The sequence below is a fragment of the Sitophilus oryzae genome, unplaced genomic scaffold (genome assembly GCF_002938485.1).
Source record: "Sitophilus oryzae breed Bouriz unplaced genomic scaffold, Soryzae_2.0 scaffold_359_pilon_pilon, whole genome shotgun sequence".
In the NCBI taxonomy this organism is placed as follows: Eukaryota; Metazoa; Arthropoda; class Insecta; order Coleoptera; family Curculionidae; genus Sitophilus; species Sitophilus oryzae.
The window spans coordinates 2,709,718-2,737,265 of NW_022146928.1; the positions used below are offsets into that span (position 1 = coordinate 2,709,718).

The 27,548-nt window shown below is 32.2% G+C and overlaps 2 protein-coding genes across 12 annotated transcripts in view; one reads left to right on the forward strand and one right to left on the reverse strand.

Moving 5' to 3' along the window:
* LOC115885046 (potassium channel subfamily K member 18) overlaps positions 1–26,891 on the reverse strand; it is a 555,195-nt gene extending 528,304 nt beyond the window's left edge. Inside the window, exon 1 of the mRNA XM_030903795.1 lies at positions 26,861–26,891. The gene's annotated coding sequence lies outside the window, so the exon portion shown is untranslated. The remainder of the gene's footprint in view (positions 1–26,860) is intronic.
* Positions 6,690–16,240, forward strand: LOC115885047 (extensin-like). Of its 11 annotated transcripts, none has more exons than XM_030903797.1 (9): positions 6,690–6,825; positions 8,898–8,954; positions 9,207–9,278; positions 9,331–9,387; positions 9,527–9,577; positions 11,231–11,295; positions 13,691–13,741; positions 14,187–14,255; positions 16,115–16,240. In XM_030903797.1, exons 1-9 carry the CDS (start codon positions 6,765–6,767, stop codon positions 16,232–16,234), a joined length of 603 nt encoding a protein of 200 aa, XP_030759657.1. In that variant the 5' UTR covers positions 6,690–6,764; the 3' UTR covers positions 16,235–16,240. The 11 variants fall into 11 exon arrangements, with proteins under 11 accessions (XP_030759657.1, XP_030759659.1, XP_030759658.1 ...); XM_030903799.1 differs by having other exon boundaries at positions 11,248–11,295; XM_030903798.1 differs by having other exon boundaries at positions 9,216–9,278.
* Positions 26,892–27,548: the final 657 nt, after the last annotated feature.

A 27,548-nucleotide genomic window follows, 5' to 3' on the forward strand; every position in this document is an offset into this window, starting at 1 on the left:
GCCACCTACATGTTCTTAACTGGTTTGAGGGATAATAAGTTTTCGTCCGTACTTGTATAAAACTACTGAGTAAAAAATATACATTTACGACGTTTTTTTTACGCAAAAAAGGTTATCTTGGTAAAAACCGCTACAAATAATGGTTCTCGAGATATTTGGAATCGAAATTATCAACACCTGTCATCATTGACATAAATTAAACATGTTGACTAAATAGTTATTAGATTGAAATCATAAATTAGAAATCTTTTTGTGCCAAAACTTCAAAAGAGACGGTTTTATTATCATTTTTTGGCAGAAAAATTTATGATTAATTTAAAAAAAATAAAAATTTCCCAAATTTATTGTTCAGTCAAATATTTAATATACTGAACTATACTTTATTTTTCTCAATAATGACATGTATTGACTATTTCCATTCTAAATATCTTGAGAACAGCTGTTGGTAGTGATTTTTACCAAGAGACATTTTTTACGTAAAAAGTCACGGAACTGTATATTTTTTCACTCAGCAGTCATATACAGGTACAGACGAGAGAAAAGTTATTTCTCTTCAAAACAGTTAAAACACATGTAGGTGGCGCCCCCTACAAATAAGAGCCATATTGATATCAAAATCAAATTTCTCGTGTCAAAAAACTCCACACCAATTTTCATCCAAATATTGGCATCAATTCAAAAATTATTTGGAAAAAATCTAAATAAAAATGAAATTTCTACACCCTGTATCTCTGAAACTAAGCATTTTAGGACATACATTTATAACTTTTTGACTTATTTTTATCTGCAGAATATGCTGCCGAAGTTTCCGGAATACAGTTCAGACCACCCTGTATATTTACTATATTGGAGAGATCGGAAAAATTTGTCTCAAGATAAACTAATTTAAATATACCTATATTTTTTTTACTCTGTAGTTTTATACAGGCACGTATGAAAAGATATTACTTTCAAAATCAGTTAAAATTTTTTTTAACTGATTTTTTTCTAAACACAATGAAATTAAGAAAAAATACTACTTTCTGAATAAATCTAAATCATAAATAACTTTTTATTGTAATTATAATACCGTCTGATCGAAAAAAAATTGCGTCTAGTTGACTTATGAATAACGATCGATAATATTCCCTATATAAGTTTACTTATAAAATAGAAAACAAATTTCTTGCAGTATAGGTATATAATAAAATTATATAAGGATTCTTGCCACTTAACTGCTGATATAGAAATTTAATTCTACGCTGTGTTTGTCATAATGTGGATCAACCAACGGTAGTGAGAGCAGGTTGATCCACATTATGACAAACACAGCGTAGAATTAAATTTCTATATCAGCAGTTAAGTGGCAAGAATCCTTATATAATTTTATTATTTACTTATAAAGTAACAGCAATCTTCACCTCCATATATCACCCCTGACGTCGTTTTTTTATTGTAGGGTATTTACATCTTCAGTAATTTTATTTGTACCATACCATCGAAAAAAAAATGCGTAAAAGGTGACTTGGTCGAACTGCCATGCCAGTTCCTGTTATTTTAAGTTGTTTTGTTTAGGTGTATAGGTAAAATTATTTTTATAAACTGTTATTTTTTAGAAATTTAATGTTTAATACTGTATTGTCAAATACAGTATTTTTTACAACATATACATTTTCAATTATTAAACGATCAGCTAGTAATAATAATTCTTTTTTCAAAATAATTTTTATTCTAAAGACTAAAGATCGATTATAGACCGATTTGACGAAGACGATTTATTTATATCTCTTTCAAAGTTTTATAGTAGACAGAGAGCGCATGAGACAGCTACTGTTTCTTGTTCTTTTTGCTGCTTTGTGCCGTTTAGGGAATATCGTAAGCTGCTGGTCAGCGAAATTCTATGCTACATGTCAGCGGCTGTGTTCCCTGAACGCGCCCATTGACAGCCAAATCAGATTTCTCATGTCAAAAAACCACCCAGACATCAGTTTTCATCCAAATATCAACGTTAGTTCAGAAATTATTTGAAAAAAAAACAAATAAAAGTGAAATTTATACATGCATTTTAGGACATATTTACACGAACTCTTTTACTTATTTTTACCTGCTGATACCACCCTGTTAAAACCATCACTAGAGGTTTGAGTAATATATTATATGGTTAGTTGAGCACAATGAGTAACAACAAATAATGGCCGAAAATTGATAAACATGAAACTTGTTCCAGTTATAGAAACAATTTAAACTTTTCAATGAAAATGAAATGAAAAATATTTCAATGGAAATTCCACACCTGTAATTTTTAACCAATCAAAACGTGTTTTTTTGACAAATCACCATGGCAACGGATAAATTTTAGTGAAAATTTGTTCCTTGTGGGCACCCAACAGCGAATTATACTGGAAACCATAAAATAATAAATACAAGAGGAAGTGTCAAGTCAATGTTAAATTATGGAAACAGCGTGGCTGCCTGGGTAACTAATTTTTAGATATGGCGGCTGGGACATTTGACATGATTTGACATGACATAGACACTTCATTGACATGACAATTTCAATTTTATGAAATTTATTTCCGTTTCCGGTTTTCAATGGCGGGCTGTTCAGGAGGTTTAAATGAGGGCTAATATACTTTTTACTTTTTCTAGTAGTAAATAATACAACAAAATTACTCAAAAATATTTATTTGGAATTTAGAACAATGTAAATATGCAAATCAACACAATTAAAGAGCTATAAACCCATAAACTACTGTATCAATATCAAACTATTTAAATAACATCAGAGATGCTGTGTTAAAGTGAATTAGTAAAGTAACAATGCACTGATTTACAGAAACTTGAAGATAAATAAATGTTTTCACAGCTTCACGGGCGTAAAACTAACTGGAAGCAAGAAAAAGACAACAGGAACCCACGCAAAACCTGGAATCAAAAAAAAATATGTAAAAAAAAACATAAATATAGGTACATAAGACTCTTGTGAATTAAATCAAACAGGACTTGAATGAAAATAAAATGAATAAAAAATGTGATACATATACATCTAATACCTCATTTGTATTTTAAAAATAATCTACATACATAGCATTATTGCTATGAAAATACATAATAGGTACCTATGTGATATGTAATTACGCATTTCTGTTCATCTTGTAGATAATTAATGTAGGCTAATAATAGTTCAATAATCATAATTTACCTTGTGTAACTTGCTTTCAATTGCTCAAAATCACCGATCAGTCTTTAAAGTAGAGATACGGAAAAATCCTTGGTAAAGAATATCCCAAGATCCTTGGATCTAAAGCTAAAAAAATATAAAAACAGTTAATATATTACCTATTTTTACATATATGGCCCATACCTACTACACGCAGAAACGTCGATTTCATCATTTTCTTCATGTAATTAATACCATATATACTTTATTAAAGTGTTAACAAGGAACTTTATATCAAAAAAACATCTTTGTACTTATAAATGTCAGCCGAAATATCATAAACAAACTTCCAACCAAATCTAAAACGGCAAAAATTAAAATGGCGCCCGACCTTGCCAGAAGCCTCGGGAGTTGACACATGGCTGACACACAGACAAAAGAAGTGGACGCCGACGTGCATAAAAATGTTCCGTAACTGAAATTGACAGAAATCATATAGAAATATTCAGATTTTTGTCTAGGACAGTCTAGAAGGCCATGCTTTCTGCCTGGGTAAGACCGCGCCAGAACTGTTTCCAATTATCCGGTTTACTGTCACCCCCCTGCTGGAAACTTCTTGACGTTTATAATGACAGAATATATTTTTGAGAGTCTGGTTTTTATTTGTTTACATGATAATTTTCATACATTTCAATTACAAAGCTGAGATGAAAGTTTGTAAACTGCTTCCATATGCTTGACTTCGATTTCCCAGTATTCGCGGGTGTCAACTGCTTGATCTTCTGGCGAATATTTTCTTTGCTTTGATGACCGAAGCGAAACATTTTTTTAAGCCGTGCCAGGCCGTGCCGCTTGACAGCTTCAAAACTGAAATAGTTTTTAGGTTTGGGTGTCACTTAGTTGTTAGAGTAACTAAATAATTATTTCGACCAAAAATCGAAAACTACATTTTAATTATTTGATTTTCAAACACAATTTGGTGTGGAATTTTCTTACCGAATACCACACGATCGTCAAATTAAATCCGGACATTTTTTCTCGCTCATGAATATTTTTAGAAAATTTTCAAAATATTCATGAGCTCGAAAAAATTTCCGGAAATAATTTGACCTCTAGTGGTATTATTAGTGAAAATATTTTTAAATATCTATATTATGGTGGCCTTATTGTATAGAAAGTTTAATATATAACTTCAAATTCAAATTGAATCAATCTTTTAAAATTGTATTCGAAATCTCCAGATTATGACAAAATGGAATGTGAATGGAATGCGAATTTTTCGATATATACTGGTGTATTGGATAAATGCACTCTACAGATTCGATAACTCTTCATTCTTAAATTCTTTCTGGAATAAAAACGAATTTCTGAAAGTGCTACGATTTACTTCCAGTGATGCAAAGAAACCACAAAAACAAGAAAAATTGAATAATATTATAAGGCTTAATAAGTGTTAAAAAAAAAATAAAAACAATAAATTGTCTAGCAAAAAATATATACAGTGTGATCGATTAAAAAAAACGATGAGAAACTATTTTATATTTTACAAAGTTTTGTATAGAACTGTGAACACCCTGTGTGGTTTAAGATTACGATATTTATAGGACAGTAAAGACAGACCAACTATAGTAAATACCTAGTATAGTTTTGATTTCAGGGCATTTCTTGTATTTTTAATGACTTTTTTAATTACAATAGAATATATCGTGCAATTGTCAAGTTATAATTATTAGATAGTAGGTTAGATACTAGGTTAGGATAGGTTACTAGATACTACTAGATACTAGGTTAGGATAGGTTAGGTTGCTGGGGTTTGGGATCATGTTTGATCCCTCACTCGGAGGCCTTGGGCCCATTGCGATACTCCTGTATTGTTGTATTAAACCTTCCTCTCATTCGTTAAACCACTTCAAGCTCTCCTTGTTCCCGATGGCGCTGATGTTGGCTTTTGCTGGTTCCTCTAGTCCCTCCAAAAAACCTTGCCCTAAAGTTTTAAAGCGTCGGTATTCCAGTGCCGGACAGTGGCCCAGCAGGTGCTCTATGGTTTCTTCTTCCTCTCCGCATTGTTTGCAGTAGTCGTCGTTGGAAACTTTCCATCTCACGAGATTTACCCCCGTGGGCACTTTCCAGTGATGACACCTACAATTATGCGTACTAGGTTCTTTTTGTGCTCTAGTAGTTGTTTTGTCTTTTTGCTATCTACTGGCCATAGTCTTCGAGCTGTAGCGCAGTCCTCACACTCCTCACGGTGTTGCCACGTCTTGCTGCTTGGCCTTGATGGCAGTTCCTATAGCTTCCTTCAGTGTGTTGATCGTCATAAGTGGTGGGTCATCTGCCACGGCCTCTCCCCTGGCCCCGTCATTGGCGAGTCTGTCTGCTTCCTGATTGCCCACCACATTATTGCTGTGGCCTGGCACCCAGCACAGAGTAGCCCCGCCCTGACGCAGCCAGGACAGTGCTTCTCGGCATTCCATCACAGTTTTCGATCTCACTGATTCCATGGTGATGCTTCTTAAAGCGCCCAAGCTGTCAGAGTATATCACTATATCCCCTATTGGTCTATCAGCAATTTTCTCTCGTATACAACTAGCCGCTTCCTTTATGGCGTAAACCTCTTCTTGTAGAACATTACAGCCATCCGATAGCCTTAAATCGTCGGATGTCTAGTTCCTCTGAAAAGCTAAGCATCGTCGGATGTCTAGTTCCTCTGAAAAGATGCCTATATCTGTGTCTCCTGAAGTTGCGGAAGCATCTGTGTAGACTGCCATCTCTTCGCTAACACAGCGCAAGCTGCGCTAGGAGCAATTCTGGACTTGCAATCAATCGACTGGCTCGTGAAGGATCTGGTTGATAAGGGTGCCCTAAGATTAAGGGAATCCAATCTGTGGAACCAAACCACTACGGTCACTCGAGGATATTGCCAGTGATAGGGAAAATCATACATGCACAAGGGGTAAACACGAATCCACATCTGCTAGACCAGAAAACGGACCATGTGCTCACCAAACATAATTTTGGAGAATAGATAAGGATTCGCATCTCGACAAGAGAACAATGGGAAAGCAACCGAGTAATGAACACTCAAGAGAATATTGATACTAACAATTTATAAAAAAAAATGTTAAATAGGTGCTTAAACGGAGTTTTTTCGCTTCCGTTGACGGGAGGATATAGATACTGTATTTATAGTATACATGTTATTAAACCTCGTAACCTAACCACTGAGAAATTATTGGTACCAGTTGGATCAATATCTTTTTTATTTTGTAGTGTATTTCTTCTAGTGGCCAAAAACCAGAAATCTTTCTAAGAAACAAATTTATAGTTACATATTATTTGATTCAAATAATAATTGAATTTTTGACCAACATTTAAGACGCTATTGCGTGCTAAAATTGTATGACTAAGATTGTCTTCCCAGTATTGATACTAATTAGTAATTGGTACGTATTACAATTACAGTGTAGACATATTTATAACATTATAGATAGATAAATAGGAATTAATGTTTTTCAATAATCCGTCTTATCTTATCACGGGATCTGTTAGTAACAAAAACAATAATAAAAGAAATTCTGTTCGTATAGAGTTCATACTTAATTGCAGTGATAAAAATTCGGTAGCGATGTCGGAAAATTCTTTGTGTTTGTGTAAAAAAGAGGGTCCATGTATTCACGAAAAAATAGGTAATATTTTCTAAATCTTTGACTATTATAAGATTCCAATAAGAGGTTTAGGATGTTGATAACGAATAAAATAAAAGTTTCATAACATACATAATGGTTATTTTTTATACAAGACCATAAAATGGTATTTTATCGTCGACCGAAAAAATTAATTCACGAGCGATGAAATCTCCAGTGAATTAATTTCGGGAGACGATAATGCAATTTTATCGTTGTGTATAAAACAATATTTTTTTCCATAGCGAGTTATGTTTTAAAAAATATTCAGAAATTATTGTCGCTTTAGTTGTCAGTTTTGAGTCAATATTTTTTAATTCTCTTTCGTGTCGATTGCTGATTGAATTGGAGCCAGAAATGGCTCAAAACGAAATAAGTAAATTACCAACACATGGTACAAAGAATACAAGGTATGATAGATAGCGGCTCCAATTTCGTTCAGTTCGCGCATACCACTTGTGACGTCACTAGGAAAATAATGAACATAATGAATAAATAAAAAATAAAGAAAGTTGACAGGAGATCTGCATTTTTTGGGGTTATGGTTAAGAATTGTTTATTTTTAAGACTTTTTAGTTCGTTTAATTTAATAATTACTAAAACCAGCAGTTCCAAAAATATATTTAAAAATAATAATTATCTGTTAACATGGATTTGGACGATAGGTAAGAATACTAAATTTATTTCTATATTCGGTATAAAATTGTTTATTAGGTTTTTAGTTTGCGATGTTTATGGTAAATAATTTTCATTTTCATTGCCTCTGAATTCACATGAGGACAGAGTTGAGGATATCTATGGAAAAGTAACCACAAGAGGAATTGTTACATCATTTAAAAAATGTTGGGAAGTTTATTGTTTCCCATCGAAAAGTAGAAAATGCCAATGCAGATGAACGTATTGTAATTGTGATAGAAGTAATTCCAAGGGTGAAGTTTATTATAATTAGTGGAAGTAATACCAAGGGTGCAGTTTATTATAATTAGTGACCTGTGCTTCTTTTTATATGTAGATGTTTCTGGTTTTGAGAATAAATCGGTTGAACGACGCCCAAAATTTAAAGGAAGTATTTGCATACCCAGAATATGCCCATCAAGGGTTATATAGCTCAAATTTCCTTTAATGGTAGGCAATTATTCAATGCAAATTAACTTTTTAAGTGACTGAAATATTAAATAGTTTACAATATGGTATATCACTAAAAATATATTACTTTTAGGTATAATTAGGGCCCGATACATTTCAAAAAGTAGAATATTATTTTATATTAAATGAGGTATTGTACTAACAATCAATTTATATTAATAACGGAGATTAAAAAATAACAGAATAATAGTTCTTTTTTTATAGTACAAAAATAAACTATAGAATACAACAGTATTTAAAAAAATAAATAAAAAGTTATGTCCCGGCCGAGATTCGAACTCCGGTCTCTCGCTTCCTAGCCCGACTCCTTACGCACTGCTCCACAGTAACTTGCTTAGCGATAATTCAATGACGGTATATAAACAAAAAAACAGGTTTATAACAATATCTTGCGATTTGAACTGGCGCGCGGAGCGTGCTGACCAATAGCGCTTGTTATCACCTGTGACGTAGCGACCAACCTGCGCAATATCATACCTTGTATTCTTTGTACCATGTTACCAACAGATATTCAGGCTGAGGCGACAAACGCCATATCCAAACTAGTTCCATTTAAATCCCGAATAACTTATGAAAAGAAATACAAAAATTTTCAAAAATGGAAGCAATTAAAAAACGCGCGAGAAGAAATAAAGTTTTTAACCTATCCTCGCTGTTAAAGTATCATTTAATCTACCTTTGCGGTTAAAGTACTATTTTATCTACTATTTTTGATAGATATAAGGCAATTTTAACAGTTGCTTCAATTAATTCACTCGCGATATCACCGCTCGTGAATTAATCTTTTCGGTCGACAATAAAATACCATTTTATCGTCTTGTATAAAAAATAACTATTATTTTATTCGTAATCAACATCCAAAACCTCTTATTGAAATACCCTTTAGTTTAATTTTTAACTTTGTAAGATAATCTAATTTTAAATTTCAGGTTGGTTCTCAATTCCGCAACCTGAGTTTCCAGCTCCACCTGAGGAAGATTCTGAAGGTGATTATTTTGTTATATTACTTCTAAAAATGTATACGGTGGCTTTTCTCTGTCAGTCTCGCTGAAGCAGTCTGACTGATTCAGTGTTACTGAAAAACGGGAAAGAGCGCTTGTGTTCATGTTTCATTTTGCTGATTTCGTAACAAATCGTTCGAAATAAATGGGGTGCTAGTGAAAATATAAAAAAAATATTTGCACTAATTTAAGACTCTCCCTGTATATGATACATTCTAATGTCTAATAAAAAATAAGTGTTCTTAGAATGCATTCCTCCACCACCTCCTGGTCCAGCTCCGGTGTTGTCAGCTTCGGATATACCTTCAGGTAAACAAATTTATATTGAAACTTACAAATATCAATTATAAAATCATTATAGGTTACAGAACTCCACCTCCACCATACACTGTAGAATTACCTTCTGAAACACCCAAAGGTATAAATTAATTACATAAAACTACAAATAAAAAGAAACATAAAAAAGTTTACAGTGACACACCATAAAATAAAAAAAAATTTTTAGATAAATCGGAAAAAAATCAAATTGATGTCAATGTCAAAACTGTTATTTTTAGGTTATATTCCTCCATATCCAACACACATTCCAGTACCCTGTCGTCCACCAGGTAAGTTAAAAATATTACATTAACATTTATTTTTATTTCTGCGATTAAATTAAACACTAAATCACCACAATACACCAAAACACTTATATTTTTACACTGGACGCGCGTTTCGCTAACCATGTTAGCATCATCAGAAGATTAATTAAAACTAAACTACAATCTACAATTTGAGCGTTTATATACTCGCTCAGTGGGCACCGAGTGGGCGTGGCAAGATCTAGACAACCGAGTCAGAGCCCACGGAGCATAACAGTTAGATTTCCGCCACTAAAGTAATAGGAACAAAAAACTTGAAGGAATTGGACCGTTGTCTCTGTTCATACTATCTTTACATTTATTAATTCTGATGCTTTCAGAATGAATTTAGAAATGAATCAGAATGAAAGCATCAGAATTAATAAATGTAAAGGTAGTATGAACAGCGACAACGGTCCAATTCCTTCCAGTTCCAAGTTCTTTGTTCGTACTACCACAGATCATATAGATTATAAACTTATCGTCAAAAGCATTGTTTTTCGTGGTTCCAACTTTTGGAGTCGCGCACTAGTTAGGTTACTAGTTTGCGCACAAGCACGCACCCACTTATGGCCTCTAAAATTGTGCACAGCGCCTGACCGACCTTGTGACCGGCCCAGTTATTATGCTGTTTAAACGGGAGTTTATTTTTGCGCACAAGAAAATTTGCTCGTTTGCTCATAGTCATAAAAAACAATTTTCGTACCACGAATTAGGGACAAGATTTTTATCTGTATACTTATAGGATACCTAATCTGTGCTACTACTCTAGTGGCGGAAATCTAACTGTTTTGCTCCGTGGGCTCTGACTCGGTTGGCTAGATCTTGCCACGCCCACTCGGTGCCCACTGAGCGAGTATATAAAGGCTCAAATTATAGATTGTAGTTTAGTTTTTAATCATCTGCTCATCATGCTAACATAGTTAGCGAAATGTATATCCAGTGTAAAAGTATAAGTGTTTTGGTGTATTGTGGTGATTTAGTGTTTTATTTTACTGTGTAACACCAAAGGTTCCAACCCGCAACTGTAATATATGATACAGTAAAAGGTAGAAATCAGTTAATGTGAAAAATTACTGGTAAAAGCTCACATTCACTGAATTTGGTTAGGTAACTATGCCAGTAAAAGTTCGACAAACTAATTCGGAACAATCTTTAAGAAGAAAATGCTAGTATTCAAATCCTCGTCGCTCTATAACTACCTTCGCCGAAACTATCTAAAGTCGATCGACACAACGGGATATTCAATTTTAAAATCAAGACATTCAAAGCAGTCACATTCCTATTCCTATTAAAGTTAATGAAAAACTAGAGAATCACGTTTTTATTCGTGATACTCTAGATTGAAAGGTAAACAATCAAAATTTATTCGAGCAATTTCGTGGCGATTGATAGTTAGTAGATTATTAATCATAGTAATCATACAGTTCATACCAAATAAAGTTTTAGTCAAGCGATTAAGCTTGACCGGCACAACGTTTCCCACTTTTACATATTTTCTTTTAATCAAAATATTTTAGGAAACAAAAATAAATTAATTATAAATATATAAACAGTTGGGAACTTCACATTAGTTTCAAAATGCCAATAGAATATTTATTAGGTATAATAAATTATTTCATTTTTATTTTTTCAAAGAATCCAATATATTTCAGGATATCCTTCACCACCAGTACATTATCCAACTTTCAATTATCCACCAGGTATGTTTGTAATTATAACACTAAAATTGGCATGTCGAACATATGTATATAAATTTAGAAGTGAACACAGAGTGGTCAAAATTTGTCTGTTTTATAAATAATTAGGCAAATAAGTCAACACAAAATCAAAACTTTCTTCGATATATAAAGTTAAAACACCTAATATTTTTATCATTTTTAGAAATAGATACCCATGACATTATATTATTGTTGGAAAGGGTTCATTGCCAACTATGATATTAATTTAAAAATATATTTATTTTTTTACTTCTGACAAAAAGAGCAAGTATAGAAAAAATGCTTTAAGAACATTTTTACAGAATTTTATTATTCCGCGAAATAAAAAAGTTATCGGAAATTTTCAAAATGGTCGAAAATTCAAAAATACCCCTTATCTCAGTTGGCAGTGAAAATATCGACAGGTGGTTTATGCCATTAAACATGTCTTAGAAATCGAGCCCATGTTGGTTTTGTCAAAACAGACCAATTTCGACCACCCTTTATTATTATATTAAATATTGAATTTAGCTTGGGGCGTCCCCACCCTATCACTCGTATAGGCAACATAGCCAAAGTTTTGTAGAATAATAAAAGTGAATTTGAATTTTTTTAGCGATTTAGCCATTTTTGGGTAGAGTAGATATCAGCACAGATTAGGTATCCTATAAGTATACAGATAAAAATCTTGTCCCTAATTCGTGGTACGAAAATTGTTTTTTATGACGATGTGCAAACGAGTCAAATTTCCTGTGCGCAAAAATAAACTCGCGTAAAATAATAATAAACAGCGTAATAGAGAGATATCGCTAAACCGAATAGCGTGCATGGACATTAATCAGGCCAGGTGTTATTTCCTTTACGTAAGGTATTAACTCCCTTCATTTATAGTTATCGGATCGGAAAGAATTCTGTTCGCGTCGCGTCCGCTATTTAAACTTAACCTAACTTTGAATTTAAAACTTTGAAATTGTTTTGTTTACTGGGTATTTTAAAACTAAAGGGCTAAAGTGCTTATTTCCAGTGCTTTATTGTTCAACGTCTGCCAATGGGTTTAGGGCAACAAGCAACAAATTCTCTTAGAAGGGTTAAGTCGTCATCTGCTGTAAACCTAAGACTCTTTATAGGTTCTTTATTATTGGAAGAGGTGGAATCCATATTTTGGGCCATATTTATTTAATTAAAACTAATCTCAGCTACTTAAATATCAAATTACCTAATAAAACTAAAGTAATAATTTAAAACAATTCATACATAACCTAAAATAAACGATCTCGCCGGCCGGCTCCGGTTGTCAAATACCCGCACATGCCCATTTAAGCAATTTTTAAACGTTATCAGAGGTTATTTAGAAACAAGCACGGTCAAAGACGTAGACGTAAACGTATCGTTTGACATGTACGCTTGCGCAGTGAGAAATTCACTTGCGTTTACGGATATCTGATACGTATTTTTATGTGCCTTTACATACGTACAAAATGCAAACGTATCCAGCCGAAGGAGTTTCGATTTTCACCCGAATGATGCCGAACGTACAAATTCAGAAACAACTCGTTTCCACAACTGGCTAGTAATTAAGTTATTTCATAAATTTTGGGGCCAGTGTCACAGAACTGGGCCTATTTTATTACAATAAATTAGTATGAAAATATTAAGCATCATAATAAACTCATTTTGGAATCTATTTAATTAAACGATAGTTCTTATAGCCAAAATGCCATTATTGGCATTTAGCATATATTGTTATCTTATAGCCAGAATGCCATTATGCAATTATAGCCATGATGAGGATTCTAAAAGATGGAATCTAATAAATAATCATAAAGCTGTGTCTGTTTTCCAATATATTTTTTTATTACGAAGAGCATTAAAGTAAGGACTACTTTCTGTAATAAAATAATTTCCATTTATAATTTTCTTCATTTTTCGATATTACTTTTATAAATTTAATGTGGAATCAATGGAATAATAGATATCCATTTTCAATTTTAAAATTAAATAAATTGTTTCACAAAATAATTTAGGATTACAAATGTACCATTTGCGTTACGTACGTCAAATACTTGCTTTAACTCTTGTTTACACGACAACGCAAGGGCAGACGTAACGTAGGTTTCTGCGTTACGTGTCGAGAGATACGTATACGTATTGTGCCTTGCTTTAACTGTCTAGTTAAATTTTGGTACTAGGTTTCTATTTTTTTTTGTCCCACCGTAAGTCAATATACCTATCTATGCTCATGATATTTAGGATTTTTAAAGTTGCTTTAAATTACTATAAATTAGATATTACAATATTAAGATAGCTGCAGCTAAACTGTAGCTAATTTAACTTTTTTTCCATTACATTTTTAAATAGTTATTTCCAAAAAATATTAATTTAACTTTATATATTTCAGGGAACTGGCCACCACCTCCACGATACTATCCAAATTCGCAATATTTTCCAAGTAATAGTTTTTTACGTCTTATAGAGGGTCCGACAACAGTACGTCAGCCATCTGTAGCTCTTATAATAAAAACTTAAGAATTGTGGTTTTAGTAACCTAAAGTATTATCAAGATGCATTTCAGGAAAATATTTTAACTTCTACAGGATGACTCAAAAAGGTGTTAGTGGATGAGGCTGATTTTTTTTAACGAAACAACCTGTATATACTTGCATTTTTGGCTCCCTTTCTGATCACTTTACATAATACCAAGTATTATTAAATATGTTTTCATAGTTTCAAAAAAGTCCTATAGGTATTTCACCACTTGCACAGATACAATATAGAGGACATACTATTGCCAGACCCAATATTATTTACATTATGTTTTAAAAAACTATAAAGTATTTTTTATAATTGACATAATAATAGACATGGTTATACATGGCACATTTTTAATATTTTAGGCTATATTCCACCGCCACCACCGCCTCCACCACTGCCATCGTACTATCAACCACGAAAGATTCCAAGAGGTAATTTAATTTGAAATATATCACCAATTAAAATGCGTACCTAACACCTACTATAAGAAACAGATTATCTACCATTTATACCGGAGTCTCAAAAGTTCACCCCTATATCTTCTTTATTTTTTCAGAAAAAAAATATTTTGTATGTGAGTATATGACATAAATTAGGATTGATTGACGTATTCAATTGTTTTTGGTTACTTCCTGTTTCAACGGAAATGACTACAACTCTTGATTTTTAAACGGCACCCTTGGTATAGCTCAATATTATTCGATAGAAAATGACACTCTGAATAGAATGGCATATCATATGTCAACTTTTGACATTTCGGCATATGGTTTATTTGAAATTGTAACATGCGGTTCATAACGACAATTTGACTCGAAATACCAAGTGTATGACACCAAATTATTCGTAAAAAATGCTTTTTCTAAATATGCCAATGAGCCACCCTGGTTCCATTTGATAAAATTGAGATATGATCAAAAATACGACCTAGGCATCTTTTAACCGGCCAGGACAAGACACGAAAAACATTAGGCGATCAAAACCATTTTTTCAAGGCTCCTTGATTGAAAATTAGTGTTTTTAACACAGTCATGGCGCTCTAGATTGAACTTTAAAGTATGATTTTTTAAGAAAAAATATCAAAAGTTGACATATGATATGTCATTCTATTCAGAATGTAATTTTCTATCGAATAAAGTAGAAATATACCGAGGGTACCATTTAAAAATCAAAAGTTGTAGTAATTTCCGGTGAAACAGGAAGTGACCAAAAACAACTGAATACGTCAATCAATCCTAATTTATATCATATACTAACATACCAATTCCATTTTTTTTTTGAAAAAAATAAGGGGTGAGCGATTTTCGAGACGCACCCGGTATAGTAGTTTTAGATTTATTCTTCTATAGTAAAAATATTTTTCTTGGATTCTAATACAGTAGTTTCTTACAAAAAAAATATTATAATTTTTATATTTTCACACATTGTATAGGGTATCCCATTTTCGCGTATTTTACAAGGTTTCTCGTTTACGAGTAGATTATACAAAGATGCGGTTTTCACATCACTGTACTACTTTTTTATAAAACTAAAGGTGCTACATACAGATTTTTCGACATCCCTTTTCGACATCGATAAAAAGAGGAAAACTGAATTCCGTACAGCTTTTCACGTAAAATCCAGTGGCTAGTTTTTCGCCGATGATTAATATGATTCAAACTTATGTTTTATTTTAAATGGCACACCCTATAAATATATTATTTTTTATTTTATTTGTCTTTTATGAGAGTTCTAAAAATATCTCTTGCTCTATACCTACTTATATTATGTATAAATAAGGTAAAAATGCATTATTTAACTTTTTAACTTAAATCAACCTAGTTTAAAAGAGTTTTATAATTTTAGTTAATTTAACCAGATAATTTTGTTTTCCATCGTGTTTTCTTAAGAAACTACACCGAAAATGAACTCGTGCAGCTTTTAGCTAACACCCTAACAATCAGAATTATCGCTATTTTTGATACACTTGTGCAATAATTTTACACACAGAAACTAGCGTGGAATAGTCAATAACCAAAATTTGACTTCGAATAAATTATTCTATTCTTTTAATTACCCAATTTAAACCGGCCGCCTATGTTAAAAAAGCAAATAATGGATTTTTTTAACATTATTTATAAAAATAAGTATAGATTATAGTATATTTTTCGAAAGCTCGTGTCGAAAAATACAAAATTTTCAAATTTGCCCTGTATTACACGAACCAATAGGGCTAGGACAAATAAAACACACGAAAACGGGACACCTTGTACAGAATATTTCCATCAATTGTTATTGTTAAAATATTTTTTAGAGTGGCTCCGTCATACCCCAAATTATACAACGGACTATTTATACAGAGGTGGATCGCCATGCTACCACAAATCACCTGGCATGCACTATCAACGTTATTATTAATTACAATAAATTGTAAAACTATTTAAAAAAAATTAAACTGATCTGCAAACATTAGTATATAAAACATTTTAATTTTAATATCTTTAACAATAATTAGGACTGTCAAATAGGTCTGTGTGGAGCTTTTTTAATTATAAGGTTTTTATTGTATTGTAGTAGATTTGTATAATTTTTTTATTATAAACACCAATTAATTCTCCAAATTAAGTTGTATTGTCTTTTGCTCTATTGTTATAGCATTTGTTTGAAATAAATCTGTATTTAGCTTTTATTTTTTAAGCTGGTAGTTTAGATGCCTTACATCAAGAAAGCTCTCGATGAGGCTTAGTTTCTACTGGTCTACAGATGTTTCCCGGATCGTCTTTAGAATATTTTCTCGAATCTGAAGAAAAATAAAAATAGTCCATAGTAATATAAGAGTAAAAGTAGGTAGTAGAGATTTGTCACTCTTGAAAAAGTTACTGTGTTAGCGAAACATGTCGAAAAAACTGTAAAAATTAGTCCAAACAAAAATACAGTCCAAACTGTAAAAATTATTGTACATTGAAGTTTGACCATAGTATAAGGAAACTAGTAGCTTTACTCCTTGTCAAATACTTTGCTCTTTTTCTGCCACTTTATATGACGTTGTTCTCGCGTCCCGTGACCACTGACGTAGCTGTATAGTCGTGGTCTATAACTAGGCAAAGTATAGTCGTGGCACTCGCCATAGATTCACAGAAATGTATTCAGGAATAAATGAGTTCACAATAAAAAAAAATAAAAAAAATGATACTCGAGTAAAAATTTTCTTGAAAATAGAATATTTTCACATTTCGTGTAAGTAACAATTCTTCTATATCTGAAAATCTTCTAATGGGAAGAAATGCCGAAAAATATATATTGACATATTTTTATATTATTATCTATTACAAAGATTTTCTAAAACTTTTTTTAAATTTAAAACATGTTTAATTTTAGCATTAATGTGTTTGTTTTGTAGTAATATATTGGTTAAATGATTTTCATTGGATATCTAATACACTGAACAACACATTGTACTAAATAATAAAATAACATATTTAAACTTCAATAATTGCTAATAAACATTTCAGAAATTTCAAAGGAGAAAAAAAGCAAGAACAATGAGAAATAGCATCACTACTTTCTCACGTAATAAAAGAATAATTTTTTAGTTATTCTTACCGAGTCCCGAAGGTACCGAAAGAACCGGAAATTAATAATTTCGAGTCCCCGTTCTTTGATATCTCAAAAGAACCGGGAATTTCCGGTTCTGAACCCTAGTTACCATATTATCAAGAAATTATGTTTTGTTTTTAACTAAAAACTAAAAAAAATCCAGATTTAAAAAAAAATACGCAGAAAAATCCTCATATTTCTGGGGCCAAAATATACTACCGCTAAAAATATTTGCACATATTTAAGACTCACCCTGTATAGGGCGATTGACGGTTATGGTACGTTATAGCATTTGCGGAACCGGAGCTGTTGTCCGGAACTGGTAATTTCGGTACCATGCCTTTAAGGAACCGGGATTTCCAGTTTTTTCTGTACATTCAGTATTAGCAAATTTTTATTCCATGATGGTACAGTTCGTTAAACAGCTAACAAGGGATGGTTGTCAAAAGTAAAATCAATAAAAAAATTGAAGTTTAAATGAAAATAATATCGAATTAATAAGTAGTAATCAGTCATGAGAAAATTAACCTGTACACAAATGACACTGACTGTCTTGAATTATTACTGCTGGTTGCTGGTTGCTGGCACTCATTTTTTGTCAATCCGTCTCTCTGCTGGGACGCAACGCTCGAACCTCGCAGATCGACGGACGGAACTCAACTGAAACCACAAAACACATACACAAGAAGAAGCGCCTTGCTAAATATTGGAAAGTGAAATTGACGTTTAAATTTGACACTGTTGACAAGTCTACTGCTACTAGCGCCCCCAATATCGCTTGTAGGAACTACGGACTAGATTGTCACGTATGGCGGGAAGTTTAAAAAAATAAAACATTTCAATTCTTTATTTATTTTTAATTATGACATACATAAAAACACAAAAAATACACCATTTTTTAAAAATATGTTTAATATCAATATCAAATATACAACAGAAATTAATTTCACAACAATAAATTAATAAAATTAAAAGAATAATGTTACAAGTACAGATCAAGAGACAAAATTAATTATAACAAAACTGAAAAAAATGGCGTCATAGATGGCTTAGAAATGAAGATATATATCCTAATTTTGAAAGTAAAATTATATGGGAAATGTCATCGATCATCATTTTTAGGCCAATTGGACGATTATTTCAAACATACAAGCTGAGTTGGTTCATAGTGCTCTGAGAAATATAGATAAACAAAGAATAATAAATTAAAAGTATTCCAGGGGAAAAGAGAGGAAAAACCTGTATCGTCTCTGATATCTGTCAGGGTATTGCTGAAAGTGTCATCTTTTTGCTCGAAGTTTTCAGGTCGATCAAAAAGATGACATTTACAACAATACTTTGCCGTAACTTTCACAAATATCAGAGAGGGTACAGGTATTTCCTCTCTTTTCCTCTGGAATGCTTTATATCTGTTGTTCATTGTTTATCTATATTTCTCAGATCATAATGCCGAACACGAGTACAGTATATAATTTCAATATCCTAAGTGGAAAGAAAAAATATCACCTTTCTGTTTTGGACTATGGTCCCTTTCTTCCTATGGCTCATCTCGTTGACATTTAGGAAGGTATCCATAAAATATATATTTTACTATCGGTCCTGGGATAAAAAAATATAAAACTCAATTTGATTTGGTGATCCTTTTCTGTCACTTAAATCAGGAGAATGACAATGAGCATGTTAAGATGAAAAAAAATTATTTATCAACACTTACCTGTACTACACGTTAGTCCGAGGAGTTTTATCAAAAACCTATATTTGCCTAAATGATTTATGTATTAAATTTGCAAAGCAAACTGCAGCGTGTAAACAAAAGAAATAAAATGGCGACAAGTCAACGTCAACGACCCGACAAGGAGAAAAGTGGTGTTCGAATAACAAATTATGGGTCACCAAAAATTGTTTTTGTCTTCTTTCAACGCACACTTTAGAAAGAAAAAGAGATGAACTGTAATACTGAAAGAACGTCAAGGTTTTATCTGTCACTCTTATCAATAATTTATCGGTAAGGAAGATTCCTAGAAAATCGCTTGTAGTCAAGTTTTGAACCATTGCCAGGTCTCCCATAAGAAGTGTCATTCACCTGACTGAAACGCTCTACAATCTGCCGATATTCGACAGATTGTAAAAACTGGCAGAAAATATTTGGGAGAGTGCAACTACTCTTTTCCTTCTACTATGGTTTGACGACGAATATATTTTAAACGGTTAATTTAATCGACAAATAAGACATCATAGGGTAGTGAATTTCTTACAAAACCATGATTTGCGCCGATCATAAAAAAATAATCAAACTTCAACCTTTAATAACTTTCGAACAGTGAGGTTTACACGTGACCGTAAAATCAGATTTTGAGCAGCACTCTTACATCCTTTTTTTATATGTATATTGTGTAAGAGTCTTGTTTTCCGTTAAAAAAAATTGTTTATATTAAACTGTGTTATTTTAAGAAATAATATTTTATTTGAATCTCTAATTGACTTTTCTTGGCCGCATTACAATGGAAATTATAAATTGTCGTTTCCTAGACGATGCGGTTTGCATTGTTGATGATTATTTTGACTGACGTCGACATTTATAAAAAAAATATTAAATTCAGATTATAATTGTGTGGAAAATATTTTTGAGACTGAATAGAAGGAATGAAGTATTATACAGGTGAGTGTATTTTGTTCACTCACGGGCATTACTGGGATTTGTATAAGAGTAGTTTAATATTATTTAGTTAACAGTTGTTGAGCTTTATTAGTAGATAGAGAAGGGTATTTTAGTATTACTTTTGTGTGTGTGTGTTTTATATTAGACAAATATTTATCAAAGGGCATTTTAATATAGTTTAGTTGAAAGATAGATGTTTATCAAAGAGTGTTTTAGTGTTATTTATTATAGATACGTAATGGACAGCTATTTATCAAAGAGTATTTTAGTAATATTTATTGGGTGTGATTTATAATACCTGGCAAATTATCAAATGGTGTTTAGTATTATTATTTTGGAGTGTTTTATATTTTTACGTATGACCCAAAGTGTTTAACAACAATATTAAGCTATGTCGCTTTGTGGCCATCCCTTTTGTGCGTGGGAAAGACGCCTTGTCGCTTAGCTGCGGAACAACAATATTAAGCTATGTCGCTTTGTGGCCATCCCTTTTGTGCGTGGGAAAGACGCCTTGTCGCTTAGCTGCGGAACAACAATATTATGCTATGTCGCTTTGTGGCCATCCCTTTTGTGCGTGGGAAAGACGCCTTGTCGCTTAGCTGCGGAATAACAATAATAAGCTATGTCGCTTTGTGGCCATCCCTTTTGTGCGTGGGAAAGACGCCTTGTCGTTTAGCTGCGGAACAACAATATTAAGCTATGTCGCTTTGTGGCCATCCCTTTTGTGCGTGGGAGAGACGTCTTGTCGCTTATCTAGGAAACAACAAAAATATTTAACTATTTTATATACTCGATTATGGTGATGTGATCATGTGCGTTTTCCAGTGATGCTCAAGTATATTTTATTTTTATAGATTGCAAATTGCGTGATCATAGAGTGAGAGCATTACACAAGTGTCCCGGCATCTAAGGTGAGTTTAGCTTCTTTTGTTTATGTTGTTTGAATATTAAATTGATATTAACACCATTCATATATTATGCTATATAAACAAAAAAAATTATATTATATTTTTCTTACTCGCTCTTACAATTGTCATCTAATTCCAATTTGGTTGTAACCCCGAAATTCAATATCTGTTCTTATTTAATATATCTACTAAAACTAGAAATAGCTCTCTGACTTTGATTATTATTACCAACTCTCTGTAATATATCGAAGAAAAAAATCCGTCCAACAATATTGGCGGAGATCGCAGAGAAAAAGAAAAGAAAAATAACTAAGCTGGCTTCGGCCAGTATATTTCAGCTGATTCTGTCAGATCCCGATTTTTCCCCTTTGACGTTATATTTAATTGACCCTCGTGAAGATTGTGCCTGGGCCAGACTTTTGTTAAGTAGTTCGTATTAATCCATGCGGTTTTTCGATCGGCAAATAATAGAAAAGACCTTTGAGTTTTATATGTGCGCTTCTATAGATCGCAGCATCACGACTACAAGAGCCATCAGTATCCCATTGGAAAAGACTGAACCCATTAGTTAGTTAGTTTACTTTAGTTTCGACTTATCAATCATCAGCAGATGATTAAAACTCGCAGTTCTAATCTTTTAAACTGCTGATGATGCTATCAATCTGATGATCGTTTCAAGTAAATCATTAAAATCTAAAAAGGAGCAAAAGTTTGTCAAGAAAGATTGTTGAATTGCTAAAAGAAGACAAGGTGAATAAGGTTGTTATATTAGATAAAAAAGACTGTTACGATAAGGTTAACAACTTAATCGGAAATTGTCTCTAGATAAAGTTAAAAAAGAATCATTATTCAAAGATGGTAACGGATGTTAAAAAAATTCTAAAACAATATAACAATCTTATTGATCTAATTTAAAAAGGAACTACAGTATCAGTTTTAATTATCTGTTTTTCTATTTTTGTTTTGATTTTGCTGTTGTAATACCAAAGGTTACAAACCCCAACTGTAATCTTCGATGGCTTTCCGGTCTTCGGAACTGAATCTGTGAAATTGAAGCATACAAATTAAAAAAAAACTTATTAATATCCACTATGTATATTGGTGTCTTTTTCAGAGAAATATGTTTGTAGTTATCAATTCAAAATTTATTAAGAACATGTCCACTTCAAACAACAAGCCTAAAAAATGAAAAATCTCTAAAATCAAACATGTTTTTCATAGAGATATTTTTTGTAGACCTTTGACAAACAAGAGCTCAACTTATTTAGCACAGGCTTAAATTTGTACCGTCCAATTCCAGTAGTGCTTTGAAGGAAATCGTCGTGAGTGTTGAAACTGCTATTCACCACGATTATCTGCCCGAGGCTTCCAAGGTATTTACAAGAGAGGCTTGTAGAAATAAACTATCAAAAAATATATGGTTTGTTGAAAATGATGCTAACATACTGTAGCAAAAACGTGCTTCCAGAATTAGAAATTAAGTATATATTTGTAAACGAATGCAGTTTTCTTTGGTAGCATTATAAAGATCCAAATCCAATTTACAAAATGTCGTGATAGCCGAAAGAAACCTAAATGGGTTATAAATCGTATTTGGATCTTTAATTAGGTAGATTTGAGATCGAGGGAAAAAGGGCTTATCTTAGTTCTCACGGGAGTAGATTGCTTAATGGCAAAAAATGTGGTTTTGTGCCTATGCTTATACTGAATGGTTTTCCTTGAGAGATAAAAAATCGGCAGAAAAGAAGTAATCACAAAAAATAATAATATAAATTAAATATCACTGTAATCACAAAACTTCAATCTATTTCCGTATTGTAACGGAATTTTAAATTATGTCTTGTATGTAAAGCGGAGGATCCGTGTAATTAACAGGTAATTGCTTGGTATTAAAATATTGCATTTTTTATTTTAATTTTCAAAGTTAAATAACTCATATATTTTCAATTTATTTTAAAAATGGTGAAGGGAAAATATGTTTTTATGCCAGAACTACCACCCCTTAAAATACTTGCACTTATTTCTGGGACACCCTGTATATTTAAGATATTTAAAGAAGTCATCTGAAATACCACAGGCCAAAGAACTTCGAGATTTTAAGTCTACAAGCATTAGATCTGTCTGGAAAGTTTAGTGATAAAGCCCAGAAAAGACGAGTTTAAGTAAAAAGTTAAACAGCTAATGCAGATATAAATTGTTAGTTTTAGGATTCAGTCCGAGTTTTCCAAAAGTGATACGATTCGAAATAGATGTAATATTCCTGCACTGAATATTTTCACATATACAGCAATAAAACAAAATTTTGCTGAAAAGCTTGTCCGACAACCATTAAAATTGCATTAAAATACTAATTTGTTTCAAATATGTTTAATATATACATATTTAGCATAATTAAATACATTTTACTGCTCGCTAAATAATTTAATTATTTTGAAACAGTAATCTGAAAGTTTTAGTATGTCTATAATAATGCGTTGTAATTTAAAACAATTTTATTTTATAACAAATATTTTAATACATAAAAAAATATATAGCATGATTTTTTAATTATTATAAAATTTTGCAGAGAACTGAAGTATGTAATAAAAAAATGAAAGTACAAAAATTGCTTTCAACTTCCGGTATTCTCGTTGTGAAACAATGATGCGCAAAAAATCTCCGATCTAGATATTGTAGTTCTCTAGAAACTTCTAATGCACGGCTCAGCACAAAAATATGTTGCCATTGTTTGTTGTTATCCCGAATTTATATTCCTGAATTTCAGGCACGTGTCTGAAGACAGAAATCCGTACGCTGTCATAAATCACAATCACCCCTGCCCTATCACCTCTCACATAGAACGTTTCAGGCCTTCTAGCTTTGGTATTAAACTATGCCCTGCTCCTTTTCGCAAGTCGACTGTCACAACAACTGATAACTTCGAATCGCATTAGACTAGGCACAGTTGTTTAGATTTGTTAAGACGGCGACTTGCCTCTAGCGTTATCACATTCTGACATTTATACGTGTGATTTCTAAGAAGGAAATAGTTTCTAGAAATCTTCATTTCCTTTTAAGTTAGCTTTCTTTATTTGAAAATTAAGTTGATTCTTTAGGTGCCCGGTGGCGTAGAGGTACACACAGGCTCTCGTCTACCAATCTCAAGGTAATGGGTTCGAATCCCACACCCGGCATTTCGTCAGCCAACTATTTTTATTTAAAATAAAAATAGTTTGGGTACCTAGGTCGACTCAGCCTTAAATGAGTACTTGGGATTCACAATCCTGAGGTAATAATGGGCGGTTGAAGCGTAGTGCTAGCCACATTACCTTCCTTGTATACCGAACGGCTCTAGTATAGCAAACCGTACCTTGCTACCCCCAAAGCATTAAACGCTATATATGGGAGCTATTATTATTATTATTATAAGTTGATTGTTTTAATTGCAGTTTTCCCTTTAGGAGAATATGGGATTATGACAGAAAATTCTCAACTGCGACAATAAAAAAAAAAGATTTCAGTTTTTGCTGCCAGGGCTAATCTGGACGGGGCCTACTTTGTTTACGCGGAATCCGAACCGCGGTCCTCGGCCATATCATGGTCAATGGCCTACCGATTTGGCAAATGTCTAAATCGACTCTTACTCACGAGATATCCGATCTCATCCGGCCTCGAACCGGCGTGAATGAGCAGTGTGTATCAATATAATTTTAAGTAGTAGAGCCCTAATATATGAATATCCAATACCGGGTGCGTCTCAAAAGTGGCTCACCCCTATAACTTTTTTATTTTTTTAGATAAAATAACGAGACTTAGGGTGTATTCCGTTGCTTACCTTGGTTATGGTTTTATGTTCCGTTTCTATAGGTTTCCTGAAAGTTTTCTTATTACGGAACACGGTTCCTGAAAAATATCGGTCATAACTGTCACCAAACTAACCAGCGCGAGAAGGCTGGTTTTTCTGGTTTTGTTTGTCAATCAATGTCATTTATGTGACTCAAGAGAAATCAAGCAAATATTGGAAGTTCGAGTAAAGTTCTCATTTAATTTCTAAAATTTGTAATAATATTTTGTATTTACATCCAAAAGCAATGGAGGTAGGTAGTAAAGGTAAATAAATTTCATTAACTAAGTGATTTAGGACCATTTAAACTTTTATCATGCAGCCATTGTTTCTTAAACTCAGGAACATTTAAAGAAATCATGAAAGACAAGACAAGTAATCGTGAATGTTTTGTAAGTTATAAAAATATAAATATTGATTAGATTTGTTTATTTATTATTGATCTATTTTAATATTGGACATGCAAATCTTCACTTGAGCTGCCTAACGAGTTAACAGTTCATTAATAAAGTACTTTTCAATATTAAACTCCATTGAAAAGAAGAAGCAAACGTAAAAACAGAGAATAGGTGCATTAAAAATGCATCAAAGATAAATTTTATAATAGAGGTATTGAAATTTAGAAAACGTCAACATTTTGACGTTTCCAGTATTTTACCAAAGCGTTCCGTATCAAACCGATGTTTTTCAGGAACGGCTCTTTACCGTAGTTTACAGGTCTGGTTCGCTTGGTTTTGCAACGGAATACAGACTGATATGACATTCTGAATAGAATGATATATCATACGTAAATTTTTGACATTCTCGCTTAATAAAAAAGTGTGTTTTAAATTTCAATATAGAGTGCCATGGCTATGCTAAAAACACTAATTTGTAATCAAGAAGCCTTGGAAAAATAGATTGGATCGTCTAGTGTTTTTAGTGTCTTGTCCTGGCCAGTTAGAAAATGCTCAAATCGTATTTTAATCATATCTCAATTTTTTCAAATGGAACGAGGGTGGCTCATTAGCATATCTGGAAAAAGCATTTTTTTGAATAATTTGATACCACACACTTAGAATTTCAATTTTCAAATTTTCGTTACAAACCGCAAGTTATAATTTCAAATAATGGCATATGATATGTCATTCGATTCAGAGTGTCATTTTCTATCGAATAAAGTAAAAATATATCGAGGATGCTATTTAAAAATCAAAAGTTGTAGTCATTTCGGGTAAAACAGGAAGTGACCAGAAATAATTGAATACGTCAATCAATCCTAATTTATGGTGTATACCAACATACTAAATCTCGTTTTTTTATCTGAAAAAATAGAAAAGTTATAGCAGTGAACCACTTTTGAGACGCACCCGGTATACATATTTCAATATCCATACATTTCGTTATAATATGCAGACATCCGAAAACGGATACTATTCAAACCCTTAATTTTATAATATACAGGGTGTCTCAGAAATAAATGCAAGTATTTTAAGTGCTGGTAGATCTGGTCAAAAGAAACATATTTTCTTTTTACCATTTTTCAAATAAATTGAAAATAACCGAGTTATTTAGCTTTAAAAGTTTAAAAAAATTGGGACATTTTGAGAGCCGCCGGGGGAAATCGGCAATTTCCCGGATCTTGGCTTGTTCAACCAATCAATCATTTGTTCAATCAGCTGTTCAAACCAAATCACCATTGTAATAAAGTTTATACAAAGTTCACTAAAACTATTAAAATTCGCTAAAATTGTCGCTGTTGGCCAGCTGATGACTTTTAGTGCCGTAACCATAGAGTAAAGCCGTAACTATGGTAATATCAGAGATTAAAAAAATATACCGTGGTAAAATTTGCGGTTTTAGAACAGGCAGTTCTAGAAAGTTTTCGAAAAATATAGAGGAAAATTTAAAAGAAAATGCACGATTTTCAACATCATTTTTTGCGAAAAAACTGGTATATTTCGACCCCAGAAACACGTCTATGGTTCCTGGGGTCGAAATATACCACCCCTGAAAAAATATTTGCACTTAATTTAAGACTCAGTCTGTATAAATATTGTATATTAAATATTTTGTAAATAATCTTAAACTCACCAATATTCCTTGCAAGATTCGTTTACTGAAGTCCCAAATACTAACACAATCTGAAAAAAAACACAAGTGTAAATAATTATTATTTTTTTAATATTTTTCAATCTAGTACAATAATTTAGTAATATTATTAGTGAAATTATTCTTTTTTGTTTACAAACAGAAAATCATCATACTAGAATATTGTTGTATGTCTAATTGTGTATGTGATTTACAATCAATAGCTGGAAAGTCTCTCTTTTATTTCAAAAACTGTGTTAAGATTGGTTATAAATAAATATAAAAGCTTCAAATCACAAAATCCAAATAATACACAATCTTTTTGTTGGGAAATATAAAACTCTTACTAAAAAAATATAATAAAGAAGGAATAATATTCAAGGAAACAGAGAGACAAAATAATTGGATGTATACAGAAGCAATCAAATACAAATATAAAGCTAAAAAGTCGATACTTTTTATATCTGATAAAGAACTCTTGCTGCTTTATGGTGGTTCATAATTATGTGTATGGACCTAAATTTATTTTACTGCTAATTTACAATCTCCTTGTTATTTTTTTTTCTCACAAAGCATAATATTAACCAAATAAAAACGGCGCCATTGCTTAGGATTGACGATCGATGACATTGGCCATATAATTTTACATATAAGATGATAATTATACAGGGTAAGTAGTCTGAATTGTATT